This window comes from Eschrichtius robustus, chromosome 3, assembly GCF_028021215.1.
Source record: "Eschrichtius robustus isolate mEscRob2 chromosome 3, mEscRob2.pri, whole genome shotgun sequence".
Taxonomy (NCBI): Eukaryota; Metazoa; Chordata; class Mammalia; order Artiodactyla; family Eschrichtiidae; genus Eschrichtius; species Eschrichtius robustus.
In genome coordinates, this window is record NC_090826.1 from 33,199,415 (window position 1) to 33,218,232 (window position 18,818).

General features: G+C 40.9%; 1 protein-coding gene across 5 annotated transcripts; it reads left to right on the top strand.

Moving 5' to 3' along the window:
- Nucleotides 1–1,570: 1,570 nt before the first annotated feature.
- LOC137762152 (putative zinc finger protein 56) lies at nucleotides 1,571–18,388 on the top strand. Of its 5 annotated transcripts, none has more exons than XR_011073501.1 (5): nucleotides 1,578–1,643; nucleotides 2,268–2,445; nucleotides 2,666–2,721; nucleotides 12,540–12,743; nucleotides 15,233–18,388. XR_011073501.1 is itself a non-coding variant. In XM_068539620.1 (5 exons), the coding sequence occupies exons 3-5, from the start codon at nucleotides 2,707–2,709 to the stop codon at nucleotides 15,586–15,588; spliced, it is 498 nt and encodes a 165-aa protein (XP_068395721.1). In that variant the 5' UTR covers nucleotides 1,578–1,643; nucleotides 2,268–2,450; nucleotides 2,666–2,706; the 3' UTR covers nucleotides 15,589–18,388. The 5 variants fall into 5 exon arrangements, 4 of the variants coding, with proteins under 4 accessions (XP_068395723.1, XP_068395721.1, XP_068395720.1 ...); XM_068539620.1 differs by having other exon boundaries at nucleotides 2,268–2,450; nucleotides 12,540–12,666; XM_068539619.1 differs by having other exon boundaries at nucleotides 12,540–12,666.
- The last annotated feature ends 430 nt before the right edge of the window (nucleotides 18,389–18,818 follow it).

Below are 18,818 nucleotides of genomic sequence, written 5' to 3' on the forward strand. Positions count from 1 at the left end.
TGCGCGTTATCCCTGCACTCAGCACCACCAAGGGGGAGGGCAGATCACCTCAGCCACCCCTCCAGCCGACCCACCCATCTGCCCCTAGCCTCACCCCATATAAGGTACCAGCTCACCCCCTTCCTCCGGTAGCAAGCAAGGGAATCTTCTACTTGTTTTCCCTCCCTCGTGCTGCAGCACGAGTCTCAATAAAGCCTTGCCTGATTTTCTCATCTGGCCTCTTATCCATTTCTATTAATTAAAGAGCCCAAGGACCCAAGTTGGTACCGTGAAGAGGGTTGCAAGAGATTCCCCCATGTAGATTGGGGCTGCTTGCAAGGAGTGAAGCCTGTATAGAAACAGCAGGGCAGAGGGGCCACCAAGAGGACACCATATTGAGTACATTAGCTGGGGGCAGGGGACGGATGCAGAGGATAGGAAGATGTCACACGGGGCCAGGCCTCCCCATCCGAGAACTGTGCGGGAGGGCGAGCCGCACTGAGGGGTCCCTCGCCACCCTGCCTTAGAACACCTGCCTGCCCAGAGGTGCATATGAGGTGACATTCTGCAAAGGACCACTGGCCAAATGAGAGATGCCAGTCCCTTTCCCCTTCTCAGCCCCCAACCCCAAGAAGATGAAACTGAGTGTGCCCCTAAAACCACGTTCCTCTGCTGAGTTTATGATTAATCTCTCTATCCAAAATGTTATTCCCTTTTTTGTCCAACACCTGTTCCCCTCATGATTGAGGAGTAGCAAAGAAAAGGGGGGATTGAAACTGAGCAGGACCCCGTGGGGCCCTCCCAAGCACGAAAGCTTTTCTGTGTCCCCCATTTTTTGTTTGTAGGAAAAAGGTTGCAGCCTCTTAGACCTTCCCTGAGTTCCAAAGGGCAGATTCAAACAGTGACTAATAAGGGGAGTGAGGGAATACAGAAACAATGCAGCTTGTATCTCTTAGTTCTACAGGAACTAAGGTCTCCACCCAGGTAGAGGATGGTAACTTTATGCTAAGCATAAGCACATAGACCCCAAACTGGTTGGAACCAGAAGGCTGATGACTGAGATTCCTGGAACACCTCCCACCAACCAATCAGAGGAAGGTCACACACTCTGCAAACCCACCCCCCCAAATTTTGTGTATAAACACTCTTCCTCCAAGTCATCAGGGATTGCAGCTCTTTTGATCATGAGCCACCCTGTTGCCCTGTTCTCCTTGCTCAGCCCTGCAACAGACTTTTCTTGGCTCCAAACCCTGGTATCACTGGGCATTGATTGGGCACATGAACTTGGGTTTGACAACAAAGCCAGGCTCCCAAGCGTGAGGGGGAGAAGTCCCAGCGCGCAGACTCACCCAGCCTGCACACCCTCCCCTCCCCACTCAAAGCTCCGTAGTAGGTCGCAAGCTTCTACATGGCACTGCCACTGTAGGATCCCAGGAACTGAAACTAAAAAGTGGCGTTTCTAGCCCTTGGCAAGGCTGAAGGAGAACCCTCCACACGCCACAGCCAGGGGCACAGGCGATGGTGACAGCGGCGCGAAGGACCGAGGCGGCGCGCCGCGGGGTCTTGTGGGAGACGCCGGGCTCTCTCCGCGCAGGCGCAGTACAGCCCCAGCGGGCTTGGCCCTGCGCTGGGAGACCAGAGACCCGAGACCCGGCTTGAGTCAGGTGAGTCTGGCGGCTCTTGGCAGCGGCAGGAGCTACTTCCGGCAAGGCTGGGGTTCAGAGGGGCACTCTGGGTCAAAGCGAAGATGGCTATCAGAGGGCCAGAGTAGGGGTGGGATTGAGGGACTTGAAGCCCCAAGTCTGGGGCCCCGGGAGCGATCGTCCCCGAAAGAGTGTGTCACCCGCGATTTGGCTGTGGAGGGTCAGATCCTACCAGGTTCTCTAAAGCAGGCACAGTCACCGGCTCTGCTCACCGCAGACAGGAGCGTTCGTGGAACCTCCACCCCCCCTGGCTCCAGGATCCCCTTCTCCTTCAGACTCCAGCCTTGGCTCAGGCCCCTGTGCCTCGCTGCTCCCGGCTGTGGCGCCCCCAGGTCGGGAATGCGATCGCGGCATATCGGCGGGGCGGGACAGCCGCGTATCTCCCCCAGAGCAGTGTGTGCGGGCGCTTCCCCCCTCTGATGTCTCGAGTTTCTCCTTCAAGTGTTTGGCCGCCGGCTTTGCAGTCCCGGTGTCCAGAGGTCCCTAGCCGGAGTTCCTCCGTATGTATCCTGGGAGACGCTTAGTGTAACTTTGAGCCCGGCTGGATTTCCGACTGTGGCACTCTTGCTGTTCTTGAGCCCACAGGAACAAGCCATGCTGGTAGGAAAGAAGACTGCAACTCCTCAGGCAGCTGGACCCCATCTTGAGAGGATACACCTGTGACCTGAGGCTTCCTGCCAAAACTACTAGCCGAGACCGGGGTCTGGAGGAGGAAGTTGTTCTGGAGCTGCTGGGGCTGTGGACGTTCCTCAGCAAGGCTCGGGTCAGGTGACACCTACAGAGAACAGGGAGAGACCGTGGACTTAGAATAGACTGTTCCCCATCTCTTACCTGAGGTGGTGAACAGTCTATAGTGTGGAGAAGAGAAGGCAACGTAGGGCAGGCTGGTTAAGGGAATGCTTCGGGCGGGCTGAACAGTTGTCCCAGCTGGCCACTCTGGGAGCTGCAAGGCAGGCTTGTCTCATGGCTCCTTTCTTTTCCAGCTTTGCCTCCTTAACTCCTTGACCTTGCTGAGGAAGAAGAGATGACCAATTCCCAGGTGAGATGCAGGTTTCCTTTCTCGGTCCCGGTATATATACTCTTGAAGAAAAGGAGAAGGAAACACATTTATGGATGTGCTGGATATACTCAACGTTGACTTTTTCTTTTGATACTCACAACAGTTGTGAGAAGTGGACATTATTTCCATTTTACAGATGTAGCAACTGGCTCAGTGAGGTTTAGAGACCTGTAAAGTTCACCAAGCTATTAAATGGTGGAGCCAGATTTGTCTTTAGGCCCATTGCCTATGCTGTACATGTTGTCAGTGGACAAGTCTTCTCATCCAGGGACTGAGCCTAAATTGTGCACATCTTGAGGGCTGGGCCTAATCTGTGAAATGAAGGACTCTGAAAGGAATGCACTTTCTTGCCTGGTGCCCTCCTTTAGGTTAGGTCTCTTCTCTCCCTAACATGTTGCTCATTCATTTATCTACTTCATCATGGCTGCTCTGTGCTCATTTATTTGTAAGAGCAAAACAAATTGACTTAGATACAATTCTTACTTCAAAGTGTGTGGTTTCTTTGGGGGAGATTAATATGTACATGTATAATATAGTGATTACTACTCACATATACAATGAGTAATATGAAAAGCCACTCTTAAGTGTCAGTTTGAAGACTGCACTCAGTGATAACAGTGCTAGAGGAGGGGAAAAAATCAGTGTGCACTGGGGTGATTGAGGAAGACTAAAGGAGGTGAGCTAGAGAAAATTTGAGTACTACAGGTTTCCCCCGCTATCTGAAAGTAGGGTGTTCCTATGAAACCTTTCCGAAGCCGAAATGGTGGAAAGAAGCAATTACTTTAGGACACATCTTGCTAATGGACACACGAAATAAATCGAGATAAAGCACAGATGCTCACAGACACAGTTCAAAGCTATGGAAGCTTGATGCTGAGTGAAGTTCCTGGGGAAGAAGTTTGGCAGTGCCACTCTAGCAGCCCTGGGTATGTGCTGCTTCTGTAATGACTCTTTGCAAAACAAATGCTGAATGCTTTTTTTGATTTTCGTTTTTCTTCATAAAAGTGAAAATGCTTTTCAGATTTCTTTCTGTTAGCGAAAACAGGTGCTAATGTAGGTCTTTTTTTTTTTTTTTAATGCCAAGTTTCGAATTTATTTATTTATTTTATTTTTGGCTGTGTTGGGTCTTCGTTTCTGTGTGAGGGCTTTCTCTAGTTGCTTCGAGCGGGGGCCACTCTTCATCGCGGTGCGTGGGCCTCTCACTATCACAGCCTCTCTTGTTGCGGAGCACAGGCTCCAGACGCGCAGGCTCAGTAGTTGTGGCTCACGGGCCCAGTTGCTCCGCGGCATGTGGGATCTTCCCAGGCCAGGGCTCGAACCCGTGTCCCCTGCATTGGCAGGCAGATTCTCAACCACTGCGCCACCAGGGAAGCCCGCTAATGTAGGTCTTAATGTAGGTCTTTCATGAAAGCGAAGTGGCAAATAGCAAGGACACCTGTATATGAACTTCCATACCTCTTTCAAGTCTTCACTGTTTTTTGTTGTTTATAATTGCCTTATGGCCTAGTTTATGATCAATTTTTACAGTGTTTCATGTGTGCTTGAGTAGAATGTATATTCTCTAAAGGTAAGTGGGTAGGTACCAACTTTTTTTTTTTAGACCTTCTGCTGGCACAATTCATTCTCATTTTAGGGAGGTCAGTCTTTATTCCATTAAGACCTTCAATTTATTGGATGTGGACAACCCACATTAAGGAGGGCAATCTGCTTTACTCAAAGTCTACCCATTTAAATGTTCATCTCATCTAAAAAACCCTCACAGGAACATCCAGAATAATGTTTGACCAAATATCTAGGCAATGTGGCCCAGCCAAGTTGACATATAAAATTAACCTTCATATCACCCTCTAACCTACTATGTAGTATACTTATGTATTATGTTTCTTCCCTGTCACATACTGATAGAATGTAAGCTAGTTCCACCGGGGCAGTGTTTGTCTGTTTTATTCACTAATGTATCCCCAGAGTCAGGAACAATATCTGATGCATTGTAGGTACACAATAAATATCTATTGAATAAATCTTTATCGTCCTTATCATCCTCCTTACATTCATCCAATGTCAGATGGTTACTTTTGGAAAAAACAAAACTTAAACCCCCATCTATTACTCCTCATATCTAGTGCTCTTTCCATAACGGAACACTTATCTTCAGAAACATCTTGAAGCTGCAGGATTCTCCCAAATAAAGTGAGTGTATTTATTCATTGAACAGGGTTTGTGTTCTTTAAAATCCAAGGATGACCCTTGGGCTGGGCTATGGGTGTTCTTTCTCTTCTACCAGAGAGGGTCTGAGGGCTTTTCGTCAGCATGGTAAAGGAGCATCTCAACTTTCTTGTTACCAACAGAAATCTGGTGCTAAGCAGCCTAGGTCGTAGATAATAATGCTAATTGGAAATTACTTACAGCATTTTCCCCTAATTTTTAATACTTCTATACAATTTTTAAAGCTGTCTATAAGTGTCCGTAAGATCTGACTTGTTTAAAATTTTTGTATCTTTATTGATTTATTTTTGTTTGCTTGACCCATCAAGAATTGAGAAAAAAAGTGTGTGAATCTCTTTGAGTAGTAGATATGTCAATTTCTCTCTGTAGTACTTCCATTTTAAAAAATATATTACTTTGAGGATGTTTTATGAGGTACGTGCAAGTTGGGTTGTTATATCTTCATGGAGAATTAAAGTTTTTATCCCTATGTAGTGACCTTTTATATCACTAGTGATGCTTTGTGTCTAGAAATCTATTTTGTTCGATATTAGTATAGCTATTCCTGCTTTCTTTTGTTTATTATTTACCTGGTTTATCTTTTTCCATTATTTCAACCTTTTCAGGGCCTTATGCTTTAGGTATATCTCTCATTAACTGCTTATAGCTGAATTCTGTCTCCTCCCACTCTCAATCTGATAATCAGCACCTTTTTAACTAGCAAGTTTAGTCTGTTTGCAGTTAGTGTAGTTATTGATATATTTGATGTGTTTGTACTGTCTTGCACCTTAATTTTATTTGTCCATTTTTCCTGTATTTTCCCCTCCTTTCTTACCTTTCTTTTTGTTTGTTTCTTAAGTGGAGAGGGTTTTTTTCTTTTTTTTTTTTCCTCTTTACATGTTTGAAATTTATAACTTATATCCATTCATTTGGTGGTTACCCTTGAAATTTTATTGTGCATACTTGCAAGCCTAGGTTTAAACAATATGTTAACCTCTTTCAGAATAATGCAAGGACTTAGGAACTCTTTACTACTGATCACATCCCCCATTGACTTAAAAGCTATTGTTTTCTGCATTTTATTTACTTTTTATTTTTTTGAACTTGCCAAGCAGCTTGCAGGATCTTAGTTCCCCGACCAGGAATCGAACCTGTACCCCTGCAGTGGAAGTGCAGAGCCCTAACCACTGGACCGCCAGGGAAGTCCCTGTTTTTTGCATTTTAATTCTGTCCTCTTAATAAATTAGATATTATTAGAATTATTATTTTATACAGACAATGTTTGTTTGGATTTACATATATGTTTATCATTTATTTGCTTGCCATTCTTTCTTCTGTCTCAGGCTTTCCTTCTGGGATCACTTTTCTTTTTCCTGAAATACGTTCTTCCTAGAAGTTCCTTTTTAATGCATCTTTAGACATTCCATTTGTTATTTTTTTCACAACTGCATGTTATTTTCAGATAATTTCTTTGCTTTATCATCTTATAATTGCATCTTTTATTTTTTCAAATAATTCATGTATTGCTGTTCTGGTTCTGTATCTGATAGTTTAAATATCTATTGTTGTTGGTAGCGTAAATCTGTTTTCTGCTCACTCTCCCCTTTGATGACTTTAATTGTGAGCTCATTGATTGATCTTTATATATATTAGTCCTATGGGAAATTTTTCTCCAGGGGAAATATGCTTCTGTTTCTGCCAGTAGCTTAGAGGATGGTACTAACATGGGATGGTCCCAGTTCCTCAGAGGTCCCAGGTCAGGCTAAGCTTCCCACCCTGCAGCTGGCATAAGGTTCCGTATACCACAGCAGCGCTGCTATTGGCATCTCTGCAGGGCAACCCGTCCTTTCCAACTGCCTGCCACTCTGCCCTCAGCTCACTGGGTTGTTTTGTCTTATTTTTCCTTTTCAGTTGTGGGGAAAGGAGTAGTCCTTTTTCTTTGTTTCCAGTTAGGTGAAATTCCTTATTTTTGTGACATGATATTATTGACCTGTAAATCTTATAAATATTTGTAGCATCTGGTTTACTATTTTTCAACTTAACTAGTAATCCAAGAAATGTTATAATATAATGAAATGGTATTTTTGCCACCTATCAAATTGGCAGAGATGTGTTTTTTAAAAATACCTACTGGTAAAACCAGGACACTCAAATACTTTTAAACTAAATGTCATTTTGCTACAAACTTTTTGGAGGGCTTTGGAAATATGTGTCAAAAGTCTTTACCTAACAAACCTAACAAAAGTCTTTGAGCTAACAGTTCTACTTTTAGGAATTTACCCTGAGAAAAAGAGTTGATAAGTGCGTATAATTTAAATACAATGATATAACTTGCAGTATCATTATGGTAATGAAAAATAGTAAGTAACTTTAGTGTCCAATATAGGGAGATTTTGTTGTTGTTTTGTTTTTAATATTTATTTATTTATTTATTTGGCTGTGTTGGATCTTAGTTGCGGCACGTGGGATCTTTCGTTGCAATGCGTGGGCTCTTCGCTGTGATGCGTGGGCTCCTCTCTAGTTGTGGTATGCGGGTTTTCCCTTTAGTTGTGGCTCTCTAGTTGAGGCCCACGAGCTCAGTAGTTGTGACACGTGGGCTTAGTTGCTTCCCTGACTAGGGATCGAACCCACATCCCCTGCATTGGAAGGCAGATTCTTTACCACTGGACCACCAGGGAAGTCCTGGGAGATTGTTAAATAAATTATGATATAACCATGAGAAGAGCCACTAGACAGCCATTAGCAAGGTGTAGAAGAATATTTACTAATAGGGGAAAATGTTCATGATATTTTAATTGAAAAATGTTTTAAAAAGTTGTAAAGAATATCCCCAAGTTTTAAAACTTACATATATATGCCAAAATGTAAATAGTAGTTATTTGGGGGCAATATGATTATATGTTTTGTATTTTTTTTTTGTAGTTTTCTCTTATCTTCCATAATAGCACTTTTGTTATCAGAAAAAAATAGCAAATGAAATGTGATTCTCATTGCAAGAGTGGGAGGGAGGGGGTTATCTGAAATGTGTGTTGTTTTATCATCAAGTTTTCTTTCCATAGATGAATGTTAATTATGTCAGTACATACCCTAGGAAAAAGTTATAATTTAAGTGTCTAGCCTAGACATACAAGCCAGCACTTCGTCAAACTAGTGGGCTAGATTAGAGACTCAAAGTTGCCACTGCGTTTTTTGTATTATATAAAAAGAATATGCACTGTTTAGAAAAAATCCTCAGCCAAGTGAATAAATAGTACAGCCGTATTGCACAGACATTTTACAAACAAGGAATATGAAGAAGAACCAAAAAATGTATTTCTTTACATGAGATCAAATAGATCATAGGCTTAGATGTTTCATTTATATCAGCAGCTAATTTATGTGTGCCTGTACTGCTTACTCACCGTGTGTAGGATCATTATAGATGTGAGACATTGCAACACTGCAAGTGATTTTTCAGCACAATCTGTAGTGATACAGCCTTAAATACACTTGATGTTGCTTCTTTAATAGCTGAAATAAAACCTAGGGTTGGGCATTGAAAACTGTGGTTTTAGGCATTTATAATGACACATTCCTACTATATTTAAGAATAAATTTTAGAAAATGACAGAATTTAATTGATGTGATCATTCATTATTCATATCTGGTTAAATTTGTAAAACAGACTCCTTTACAAATATTTTCAATCTCCCGATATTCAAGACCAAGTCAAAATATTATCATTACATATTGATAATCTGTTATTCTCATTTGGGTTTATGTTTTGTCTGTTTATTTCACTAGACCAATGTCCTTTAAAAGTGTTTTTAGGGACTTCCCTGGTGGTCCAGTGATTAAGAATCCATGCTGCCAGTGCAGGGGGCTCGGGTTCAATCCCTGGCTGGGGAACTGAGATCCCGCATGCCGCACGGTGCAGCCAAAAAAAATAAAGTGTTTTTAAATTAGAATTTGATTTATTTTATTAAATGCTGTTTTGCCATCCTGTGAGATGGTCATATGGATTTTCCTTTTTTACTTGTTATGATTATGTATGTTAATAGATTTTCTAATGCCAGCTGTTATCAGTCTAAATTCTTAGGGTCAAATAAACAAAACATTAGCAGTGTCCCTTTATTCAAGACCAACTTGAATATTTTCCACCTTTACAGCCAGTTCCTAAAAGCTTCTCATAATTAAGAATTGAAAATTAGTACTACAGTGTGAACTTGCCTAATTACTGGGAATTTATTTTCATCAACTTTGTTTCTAAAGTTGCTGTATTTCTAGACTTAGAAATTTTGTTACTTCACTGCATTGCAGTGAATGCTCTATATAGGAAATAAGTTTGTGATGATTGAGAAACAGAATTAAGACAGTGGATAGATATCCAGAACATAAGTCTTAAGTGTGCCTTTGAGCCACATAATATATAGTCTTAGAAAATGAGTTACAGTTATTGTAGACTAAGCATTAATGATGTTGATGCTTGAATTTCAAGACTGACAGATCACTATTAAACTATTTCAAAGCTTTATAAAAGACATTGAATTTCATTCTTTGAGCCTTCCCACAATACAACTTAATCTTTCTTCTTAGAACCATAATAAATACAAATAACCACACTAAAAGATCTATCACATCCTCATTCATGTTAGACTTTTTTTTAAGTTGAGGTATAGTTGAATTACAATATTGTATTAGTTTTAGGTGTACAACATAGTGATTCCAAATTTTTATAGATTATATTCCATTTAAAGTTATAAAATATTGGGTATATTCCTGTGCTGTACAATATATCCTTGTAGCTTATTTATTTTATTCACAGTAGTTTGTGCCTCTTACTCCCCTACCCCTATTTTGCTCCTACTCCCTTCCCTCTCCCCGCTGGTAACCACTAGTTGATTCTCTATATCTGTGAGTCTGTTTCTGTTTTGTTATATTCATTCATTTGCTTTTGTTTGTGTGTGTTTTTTTTAGATTCCACATATAAGCGGTAACATACAGTACTTGTCTTTCTCTGTTTGACTTATTTCACTAAGCATAATACCCTCTAGGTCCACCCATGTTGTTGCAAATGGGAAAATTTCATTCTTTTTTATGGCCAAGTAGTATTCCATTCTGTGTCTGTGTGTGTGTGTGTGTGTGTGTGTGTGTGTGTAACATCTTCTTTAGCCATTCATCTATTGATGGACACTTGGGTTGCTTCCATATCTTGGCTATTGTAAATAGTGCTGCTATAAACACTGGGGAGCATGTATCTTTTTAAATTAGTGTTTTCCTTTTCTTTGGATGTATACCCAGGAGTGGGATTGCTGGATCATATGGTAGTTTTATTTTTAGTTTTTTGAGGAACCACTGTTTTCCACAGTGGCTGTACCCATATTAGACTTCCTTACAGTGCAGTGATTGGAAAGGAAAGCACTAGCTTTTAAGTAATCTCCTAAAATCATTTTCAGTTCATAGGACACCTTCCTATCTATTCCCAAAACTGCCAATTCTTATCAAGGGCATTTTAATACCTAGCCACTCTGTTCAGGTATGGATACAGCTATATTTACACTTGGTAGTTAGTCTTTAAGATAGTCTAAGAATCTACAAGCTTGCTTGAAAATAGAAATGATATCTTCCTAATTAAATGTTTAAAGCTGCTGGGCTTCCAAAAAGAATGATAGATCGAAGAATCCTTGGATTTGTTTAATAATAAAGGTATCAGTTAGCCTGGCTAATTAGCCAGCATCAAATGAACTTTATGTTGAAATATAACTTTGAAATGAAATGGAATAGAACTTGGCTTTGTAGATAAATAAGTACATAAAGAATATGGACATTTCCAAGTATGTATCTAAAACATATATAACACTGTGGGTCTGTATATAGTGGTGGAGAGTGAGGGAACGGGAGTAGTTAAGGCTGAAATGCAAGTTTTGGGCAACTGGGTGAAAGGTGATAGTCTTCACTGAGATAAGGAACAGAGGAGATGGAGCCTCTGTGTTTCTGTGTGTGTTTGTGTGTGCAGAGGGGAGTTAGAAGACCGTTTGAAGCACCTGTGGGACATCCAATTAAAGAAGTCTAGAAGGTAGATAGATATCAAGGTCTGAGACAGATCCAGGTGAAAGATACAAATTTATGAGTTGTCACCATGTATATGGTCGTTAAAGTCATGGGCTTGGTTGAGATCATCCAGCTGATATGTGAGAAGAGAAGAAAACGAAGATAACCAGAGAAGAATCTTGAGGAACACAAATATTAATATTTAAGGAATGGGCACAAAAAGAGGAGCCAGAGTAGAGATTATGTTGCAGGAAGGCAGGATGGTATAGACCAATTAGGAGGCAGAGGTGAGATCATCGTGGCTCAGAATAAAGTGGGGGCAGTGGAGGTAAAAGAGATATTTTAGAAGATTTAGTGACGGATCATGTGAGGGATGGGAGAGAGGAAGTCAAGGATGACTCTTTTTTTTCTGACCTAAACATCTGGGTGGTTGGAGGTGGGGTTTCCTGAGTTAGAGAGCATTGGGAGAGAAGCAGTTTTGGAAAGGAAGGTAAAGTCAGAACTGAGCATGTTGATTTAGATGTCTTTGAGACATCCAAATAGATACTTCTTTCACTTGGTAGAAATTTATTGATTACCTACTGTAGATCAGGCACTATGCTTCACGCTGGATGTTCACCAAGGAGATATTTGGGTCTGGAACTCTAGGTATAGCTTGAGGTCTTGGCAGCCAAAGTACATTTGAGAGTTGTCAGCATTCAGTTGGCATTTGAAGCTATCAGAATAGATGAGATCACATAGGGAGAGTGAGAAGAAGGCCTAGGATCCAAGCCAGGAAACCCGCACATTGACCAGTAGAGAAGGAGATTGAGAAAGATTGAACAGAGACTTAGGAGAGTTAGGATACTATGATATCCAGACTCTTGGAGGAGTTTTGAGGAAGACCATGTGGTCAACAGGGCCAAATAATGCCAAGGAGTCAAGCATAAAAAGGATTGAAAACTTTCCATTGGGTTTATCAGCAAGGAAGTCATTAGTTATCTTATGAGGATGAATTTCTAGAATTGGAAATGCTGGATCAAAAGATAATGTTTGATAAATACTGCCAAATTGTTCTCCAAAAAAGTTTATACCAATTTATACTCCTTCCAACGGTATATGGGGGTATGTGTGTTCTCATACTGTCACTGGTACTGGGTATTATAAGTCTTAATCTTTGCCCCAAGGATAGGGGAAAATAATGCCTCGTTCTCTGAATATCCATTTCTTTGATAATTTGTGAGGCAGCATGTCTTTTCATGGGTTTATTGGTAATTTTTTTTTCTTCTTGAAATTACTCATTCAGATTATTTATCATTTGTCCATTTTTAACGGGAGCATTTTAATTGATTTTTAAGAGCTCCTCATATTATTAGCGTTGGTGAGCCTCTGCAAAAGATATACATATCTTTAACATTTTTTTATTGTTCTTTAAATTATTCTTACGGCTTAGGACAAAATTCTGAAGTCCCCTTTATACTGTCTACCTTTCTCAGTGTTGCCAAGTTTATACCCTTTGTACCATGGAAGCTGGTGTAGATGTTTGCTCACTGAAGAGGAATTACTGTTCATTGGTGTCTTAGGAACCTGTTACGTTCAAGGATGTGGCCGTGGACTTCACCGAGGAGGAGTGGGGGCAGCTGGACCCCGCACAAAGGGCCCTGTACAAAGAGGTGATGCTGGAGATCTATGGCAACCTGGTCTTAGTGGGTGAGGACAGCTGCTCTTTGGAGAATTTTCGTTCCCTTGGTTGTTGAAAGCTGTGAGCTCTTAAAGTGTTTAACTAGGTGAGGGCTTGAGATTCAAATATCAGAGTGTTCAAATCACTATTGAAGAAAGAAAAATGTTGCTACTAAGTAAAAACTTGAGTTCCCCCTCCACCATTTATATTTCTTTTTTTTTTTTTTTTGAGGTAAAATTCACATAACATAAAATTAACCATTTGGAAGTGTACAGTTCAGTGGCATTTAGTACATCACAATGTTGTGTAACTACCTCCTCTATCAAGTTCCAAAACATTTTCATCACCCTAAAAGAAAACCCCATACCCATTAAGCAGTCACTCACCATGACCCCCTCCCTGTAATTACTTTTTTAATTAGAAAGGTATTAAAACAAAGTATACTGCATATAAAGTAAAAAGTATCTTTCAGACTATTTTCTATTTATATTACATATAAGCAGACAGAAAATACATAAGCTCACAGATACATATTTGTTTTGTTTCTATTTGTGTATTTATCCGTTTATGTTATAAAAATTAGTTCTGCAACTTTCCTTTTAGTTAGTAACATATGTTAGATATCTTTACATATCAAAATATTTAGACCTATCTCGATCTTTTAACTGGCTATATCATATTCCATTGTATGATGTATTGATATACTGAAATTAATTTTTTTTAATTTATTTATTTAAATTTATTTAGTTTTGGCTGAGTTGGGTCTTTGTTGCTGCACGTGGGCTTTCTCTAGTGAGTGGGGGCTACTCTTTGTTGCAGTGCATGGGCTTCTCATTGCGGTGGCTTCTCTTGTTGCGGAGCACAGGCTCTAGGCACATGGGCTTCAGTAGTTGTGGCACGTGGGCTCTAGAGCGCAGGCTCAGTAGTTGTGGCGCACAGGCTTAGTTGCTCCTCGGCATGTGGGATCTTCCCGGACCAGGGCTTGAACCTGTGTCCCCTGCGTTGGCAGGCGGATTCTTAACCACTACGCCACCAGGGAAGTCCCTTGCATAGTAGTTTGACTGAATAGAGACCTTTAGATTCAAAATCATTTTCCCTGAGAATGTTCTAGCCATTGTATCTTTGTTTTTAAGCCTCGGATATTGCTGATTCTGATTCATTCGTTTAGTAATTTTAGTAATTTTCTCAGTTGTATTTTATCTCATTTTTGTTTGTTTAACCTGTTTTTCTCGTCCCTCCCTTCTTTGGATTTTAGGAGCTTTACCAGGATGTGCCTAGCTAGGCAGTCCTCCCCGCCCCCCTTCCTCCCCCCGCCCCCAGTAATTATATTTGCCTGTCATTGAGCCCGTTCATCTCTGAAGCCTTCAGCTCATGGGAGTTTTCCCTTGATATTTCATGAGGTTTTGTTGAGGGAAAAAGAGGAAAAGCTTTAATTTATTCATTTCTACTTTTTATATTTCATGTCTTCCCTTTTCACGAGTTTTTATTTTGACAAATTTTGGACATCTTTGTCCCCCCTTTTTTTCCTTCCTTTTGTCCTTGTAGGGGGATCATTGGTTTAGGTTTAGCTTGCTTGATGATAGTCTTTTTTCCCTCAAGACTCTGAAAATATTGTACTATTGTCTTTGGTCAGTCTTAGTCTCTTTTCAAGGGAGTAACTTGTTTTGCTTTTTTAATGTTTTGTATGCTTATGTTTTCTTGATCCTTGAAATTCATAAATTTCATCCCGGTAGGTGTATATGTTAGTTTGTCTTTTTTTTTTTTTTTTTTTTTTTAGCACTCCTAAGTGGTCCTGGGAAAATAGAATCAAGTTCTCTTTCAGACTAAGTACATTCTCATTATTTACTATCATTATTATTTCATATTCTTTCTTCTCTCCTTCTGAATCTCTTATACATATAATATATAAGAGCTTCAAGATCATAATTCCATTTTTAAAATCCTTTCCTCTGAGTCCTAGTAGAACTCTTCAAGTTGATCATTTTTCTTTTTAAAGAACTTTATTTATTTTAAAAAATTTTATTTATTTTTGGCTGTGTTGGATCTTCATTGCTGCGCACAGGCATTCTCTAGTTGTGGCGAGCGGGGGCTACTCTTCGTTGTGGTGTGGGCTTCTCGTTGCAGTGGCTTCTCTTGTTGCAGAGCACGGACTCTAGGCTCGTGGGCTTCAGTAGTTGCAGCACGCGGGCTCAGTAGTTGCAGTGCGCAGGCTCAGTAGTTGCAGCGTGCAGGCTCTGGGGCACGCAGGCTTCAGTAGTTGTGCAGCGTGGGCTCAGTAGTTGTGGCTCGCAGGCTCTAGAGCACAGGATCAGTAGTTGTGGCGCACCGGCTTAGTTGCTCCGCGGCATGTGGGATCTTCCCAGACCAGGGCTCAAACCCGTGTCCCCTGCATTGGCAGGCGGATTCTTAACCACTGTGCCACCAGGAAGTCTCCTCTTCAAGTTGATGTTTTAATCCACTAACATAGTTTCTCACATTCTCCAGTCTGATACTCTATTGCTTACAAACTCCATTGAGGTCTTTTAACTTGACAGTCATATTTTTTCGTCGTTGTAAACATTTTCTCATTCTTAAAGCATCCCCTTTCCCACACAGGAAAGAAACTTTATGACTGTGCCGAGTGTGGCAAGAGCTTCAGTCAGAGCACAGACCTTCACATCCACCAGAGAGTCCACACGAGAGAGAAACCTTTCGTGTGTGATACATGCGGCAAAGGCTTCAGTTATAACACGAATCTTCACGTGCATCAGAGGGTCCACACAGGAGAGAAACCTTTTAAGTGCGAGGAGTGTGGCAAGGGCTTCCGTCAGACCCCCAACCTTCGCATCCACTGGAGAGTCCACACTGGAGCAAAACCGTACAAATGTGAGAAGTGTTGTGAGAGCTTCAGACAGAATGTAGACCTCCAAGAGCATCAGAGGGTCCACACAAGAGAAACCGTTTCAATGTGAAACCCTTAAAGCACAAGCTTCTGTGCTCATCAGAAAGTCCACACAGGAGAGAAACCTGTAGGTGTGAGGACTGTGGGAAGGATTCCAATCACAGTGAATCTTCACGTTCTCCAGAGAATGAAACAACAAATGTGATGGGTGTGTGATAAGGGTTTCTTCAGTTAGAGCTTAGATCTTCGAGTTTATCTAAGAATTAATACAGGAGAAAACCCATTTATATGTGCTAAGTGTAGTAAGGGCTTTGGAAAGAGCGCTAACCTTGAGTTCCATAAGTCCCCACAGGAGAGCAATGTTACAAATGTGCAAGTGTGGTAAAGGGTTTCTTTGGAACACAGAGCTTCTCTGCAGAGCGTCTACGCAGGGGAGAAATCATTGATTTCAGTGTCTGTGGTTGGGGCTTCCGTTACAGCACAAACCTTCATGCACATCAGAGTCCATGCGGGGTAGAGACCCTGTGCGCGTGAGAAGCGAGTCAGGCCTTCACCTCCATCTGACTCCACGTGGGAGAAAACCCTGCAGGTGTAGGTGTGTGCATATCTCCCCCTTCCCCAGAGAGCCTGTTTCTACCACGATTCTGGCAGCTCCAAGAGAGGGCAGCTGCATGTGCTTTGCTCACCATTGTGTCCCCAGCTCCTGGCACAGTGCCTGGCAGGAGTAGTCACCTAGTAAATATTTGTTGAATGAGAATCCATGTGGGAGAGAACCCCTATTTGTGTGATAGTGGGGTAAGGACTTCAAGGTCAACATGTTGAAGCCTTTTTAGAAAGTGTGTTCACAGTCAGATCATGGGTTTTGTCATGAGTTAATCCCTGCAGGAGAGAAATCCTGTGAACCTGATGATTATACTAATGGACTTAGAGATAAATGATCAAATTATTAAATCGGTGCAGTAAATTTAAAAATACATGTCTTCAGAATCCACACCCCCAAAACTGTATCAGCTGTAAAAATACTTTAGTCAAAACTCATACATTAAAATGTGTATCTATTCAGGGAAAATAAAATCCTGTGTGTACCCTAATGAGGTTATGTGTCAGGCTCTGGACTGACCACCTCCGCATAAGGTGGACTCCGCCAGAATCTGGTAGCAGTAGCTCTTCTTTTGTTTTATATTTCATCTCAAAGAGGTTTATGTTAGACATAACCAATGAGTTATCCAGGGCCAAGGATTAACAAGGTCTTCCTTTTGGGAGAGATGCCCCTTACCTGGCAAAGTGCCCTTCTAGGCTGGAAGCCTCCTGGCCCTGATTGAGTGTCTCCCTGCCCATCATGTCATCAGGCTGCTGGGAGCTTTGCACCATGGATTATAGAAATCCCCAGGTGAGGCATCTTCAGGGTAAGTGTCTATAGAAGAGATAGCTAAAAAAAGGGGGGCTGGGTCAGGGTTTACAGAAAGGAGTTAGAGGAGAGGAAAGCAAGTCTGAAAGGGTAGGGAATGGTTAGAGGGAAAAGGAAAAAACAGTGCCTGGGAGGTAGTTGGGGGGGTTGATGGGGGTGGGAAGCCCCAAGGCTTCTCCTAAGTCTCTAGCAAGTGTCTCGACCTCCAGTACAGGGCTCTCCTTGGAGATCTATGTTGACCAGAGTGTGGTCTGTAGTGGGTAGAGATGGACCCCAGTGGCATCAGGGCCAATTGGGACCAGAGGTGGAAGAGCTGCTGTGAGGGGCCTTGGAAGGCAACTCTATGCCCCGTCATTTCCCCACGTGGCCCAAGTCAGGCGGGACCATTATTCCTCCAATAGAAGGAAGGATCATCTATGCAGGCAATAATAAGCTTGACCCCCTTCAGGAGACATAAATTAACTAGAGAACAGCCTGGGGGTCTGGCAATGAAAAGGGAAGACCTGGACCAGTAGAGGTTATGAAAAGGTCAGTGACCCAGTGTCATCTCTAAATCTGGGTAGGGAACAGAGAAAGTTGGTCAACATTTCCACTGAGTCCTTCACCTAAGAGCAACGTGTTTTTTACTTAATTTCTTTGTGCTTCAATTTCTCCATCTGTAAAAGGAGATGATAGTATTATTTACTTCATGGGATTGTTATTAGGATCAAATGAATTAATATTTGTAGAATGATTAAAATAGTGCCAGGCACATACTAAGCCTTATAAAAGTATTTCTTGTGTAAATAAAATAAATGAATCCTTCAGTAGTTTTTCAGCAAGTATGTCTGAGAGTAGTAAATTCTTTATTTCTCCCTTGTGAATTATAGCATAGCTGGGTATAGAATTCTAAATTGGCATTTAATTTTTCTCAATAATTCCTTAACCTCTAGTGCTGCTATTAAAAGTCTGTTATTAGTCTAATTATTGTTTCTTTTGAGACAGCCTGACTTTTCTCTCTGGTTAGTTTTAAAATTAGGATTTGCAAAATCCTGAAAAGCAGAAGCGTGTTCTGCCATTTTACTAAATGTATATAGGAGTGGGTTTACTTATAGTTTCCCTAGTCAAGACAGTAGCATGTAAAATAGGTTTTACATGCTATTTTCTCTTTTGTTAATTTTTCATTCTTTATTATATCCTTCTACTTCTATTGGGTGTATCTTTTTTTTTTTTCTAGCGTCTTGAGTTACATGGTTAGAGTTTATTTATTTTTAGCCTTTCTTGTTTTCTAATAAATGCATTTCAGTGCATTTATTAGAAATTAAATTTCCCTTGAATACTTTGGCAGCATCCCTCGCAGGATGCAATTTGGCAGTATGTACCAAAAGCCTTTAAAATGTTTATGCCAATTGACTGAGAAATTTTACATCTAAGAATCTGTGTTAAGGGAATAATCCAATAAATTATGTGTAAAAGGTATACATTACCATGTGTTATTTCTACATTTTTTAAAAGAAGGAAAGGATTACTTTACAATCCAGAGGATGTCATAATATATCGTAGTATATCTCTATGATGCATTATTCTCCAACAAGAAAAGTGATGTTTTTGAATCATTTTTAATGACTTAGGAAAATTTGCATAATATAGCAGATATAAAGACACATACATAGAGGAAAAAACTGGAAAGAAATATACTAATATATTAATAGTGTCAATGGATGATTTTTATTTTCTATTTTATGTTTTTCAGGATTTTGCAAGCAGTCTCTAATGCTTCCCAATCCCTACTGACAACAGTATTAACTCTTCTAATTACAAAATGATACATGCCTATTGTAAAATATGAAAACATTATGAAACAAAAGTAAGTGTAACTGGTTTAATCATGGAGTGTCAACTCAGTGGGGTAT

Bases quoted from the DNA above. Each gene is read 5' to 3' on its own strand.
- LOC137762152 (XM_068539622.1), top strand. The intron at 12,667-15,232 runs GTGAGGACAGCT...TTTCCCACACAG, and splicing joins TGGCAACCTGGTCTTAGTGG to GAAAGAAACTTTATGACTGT.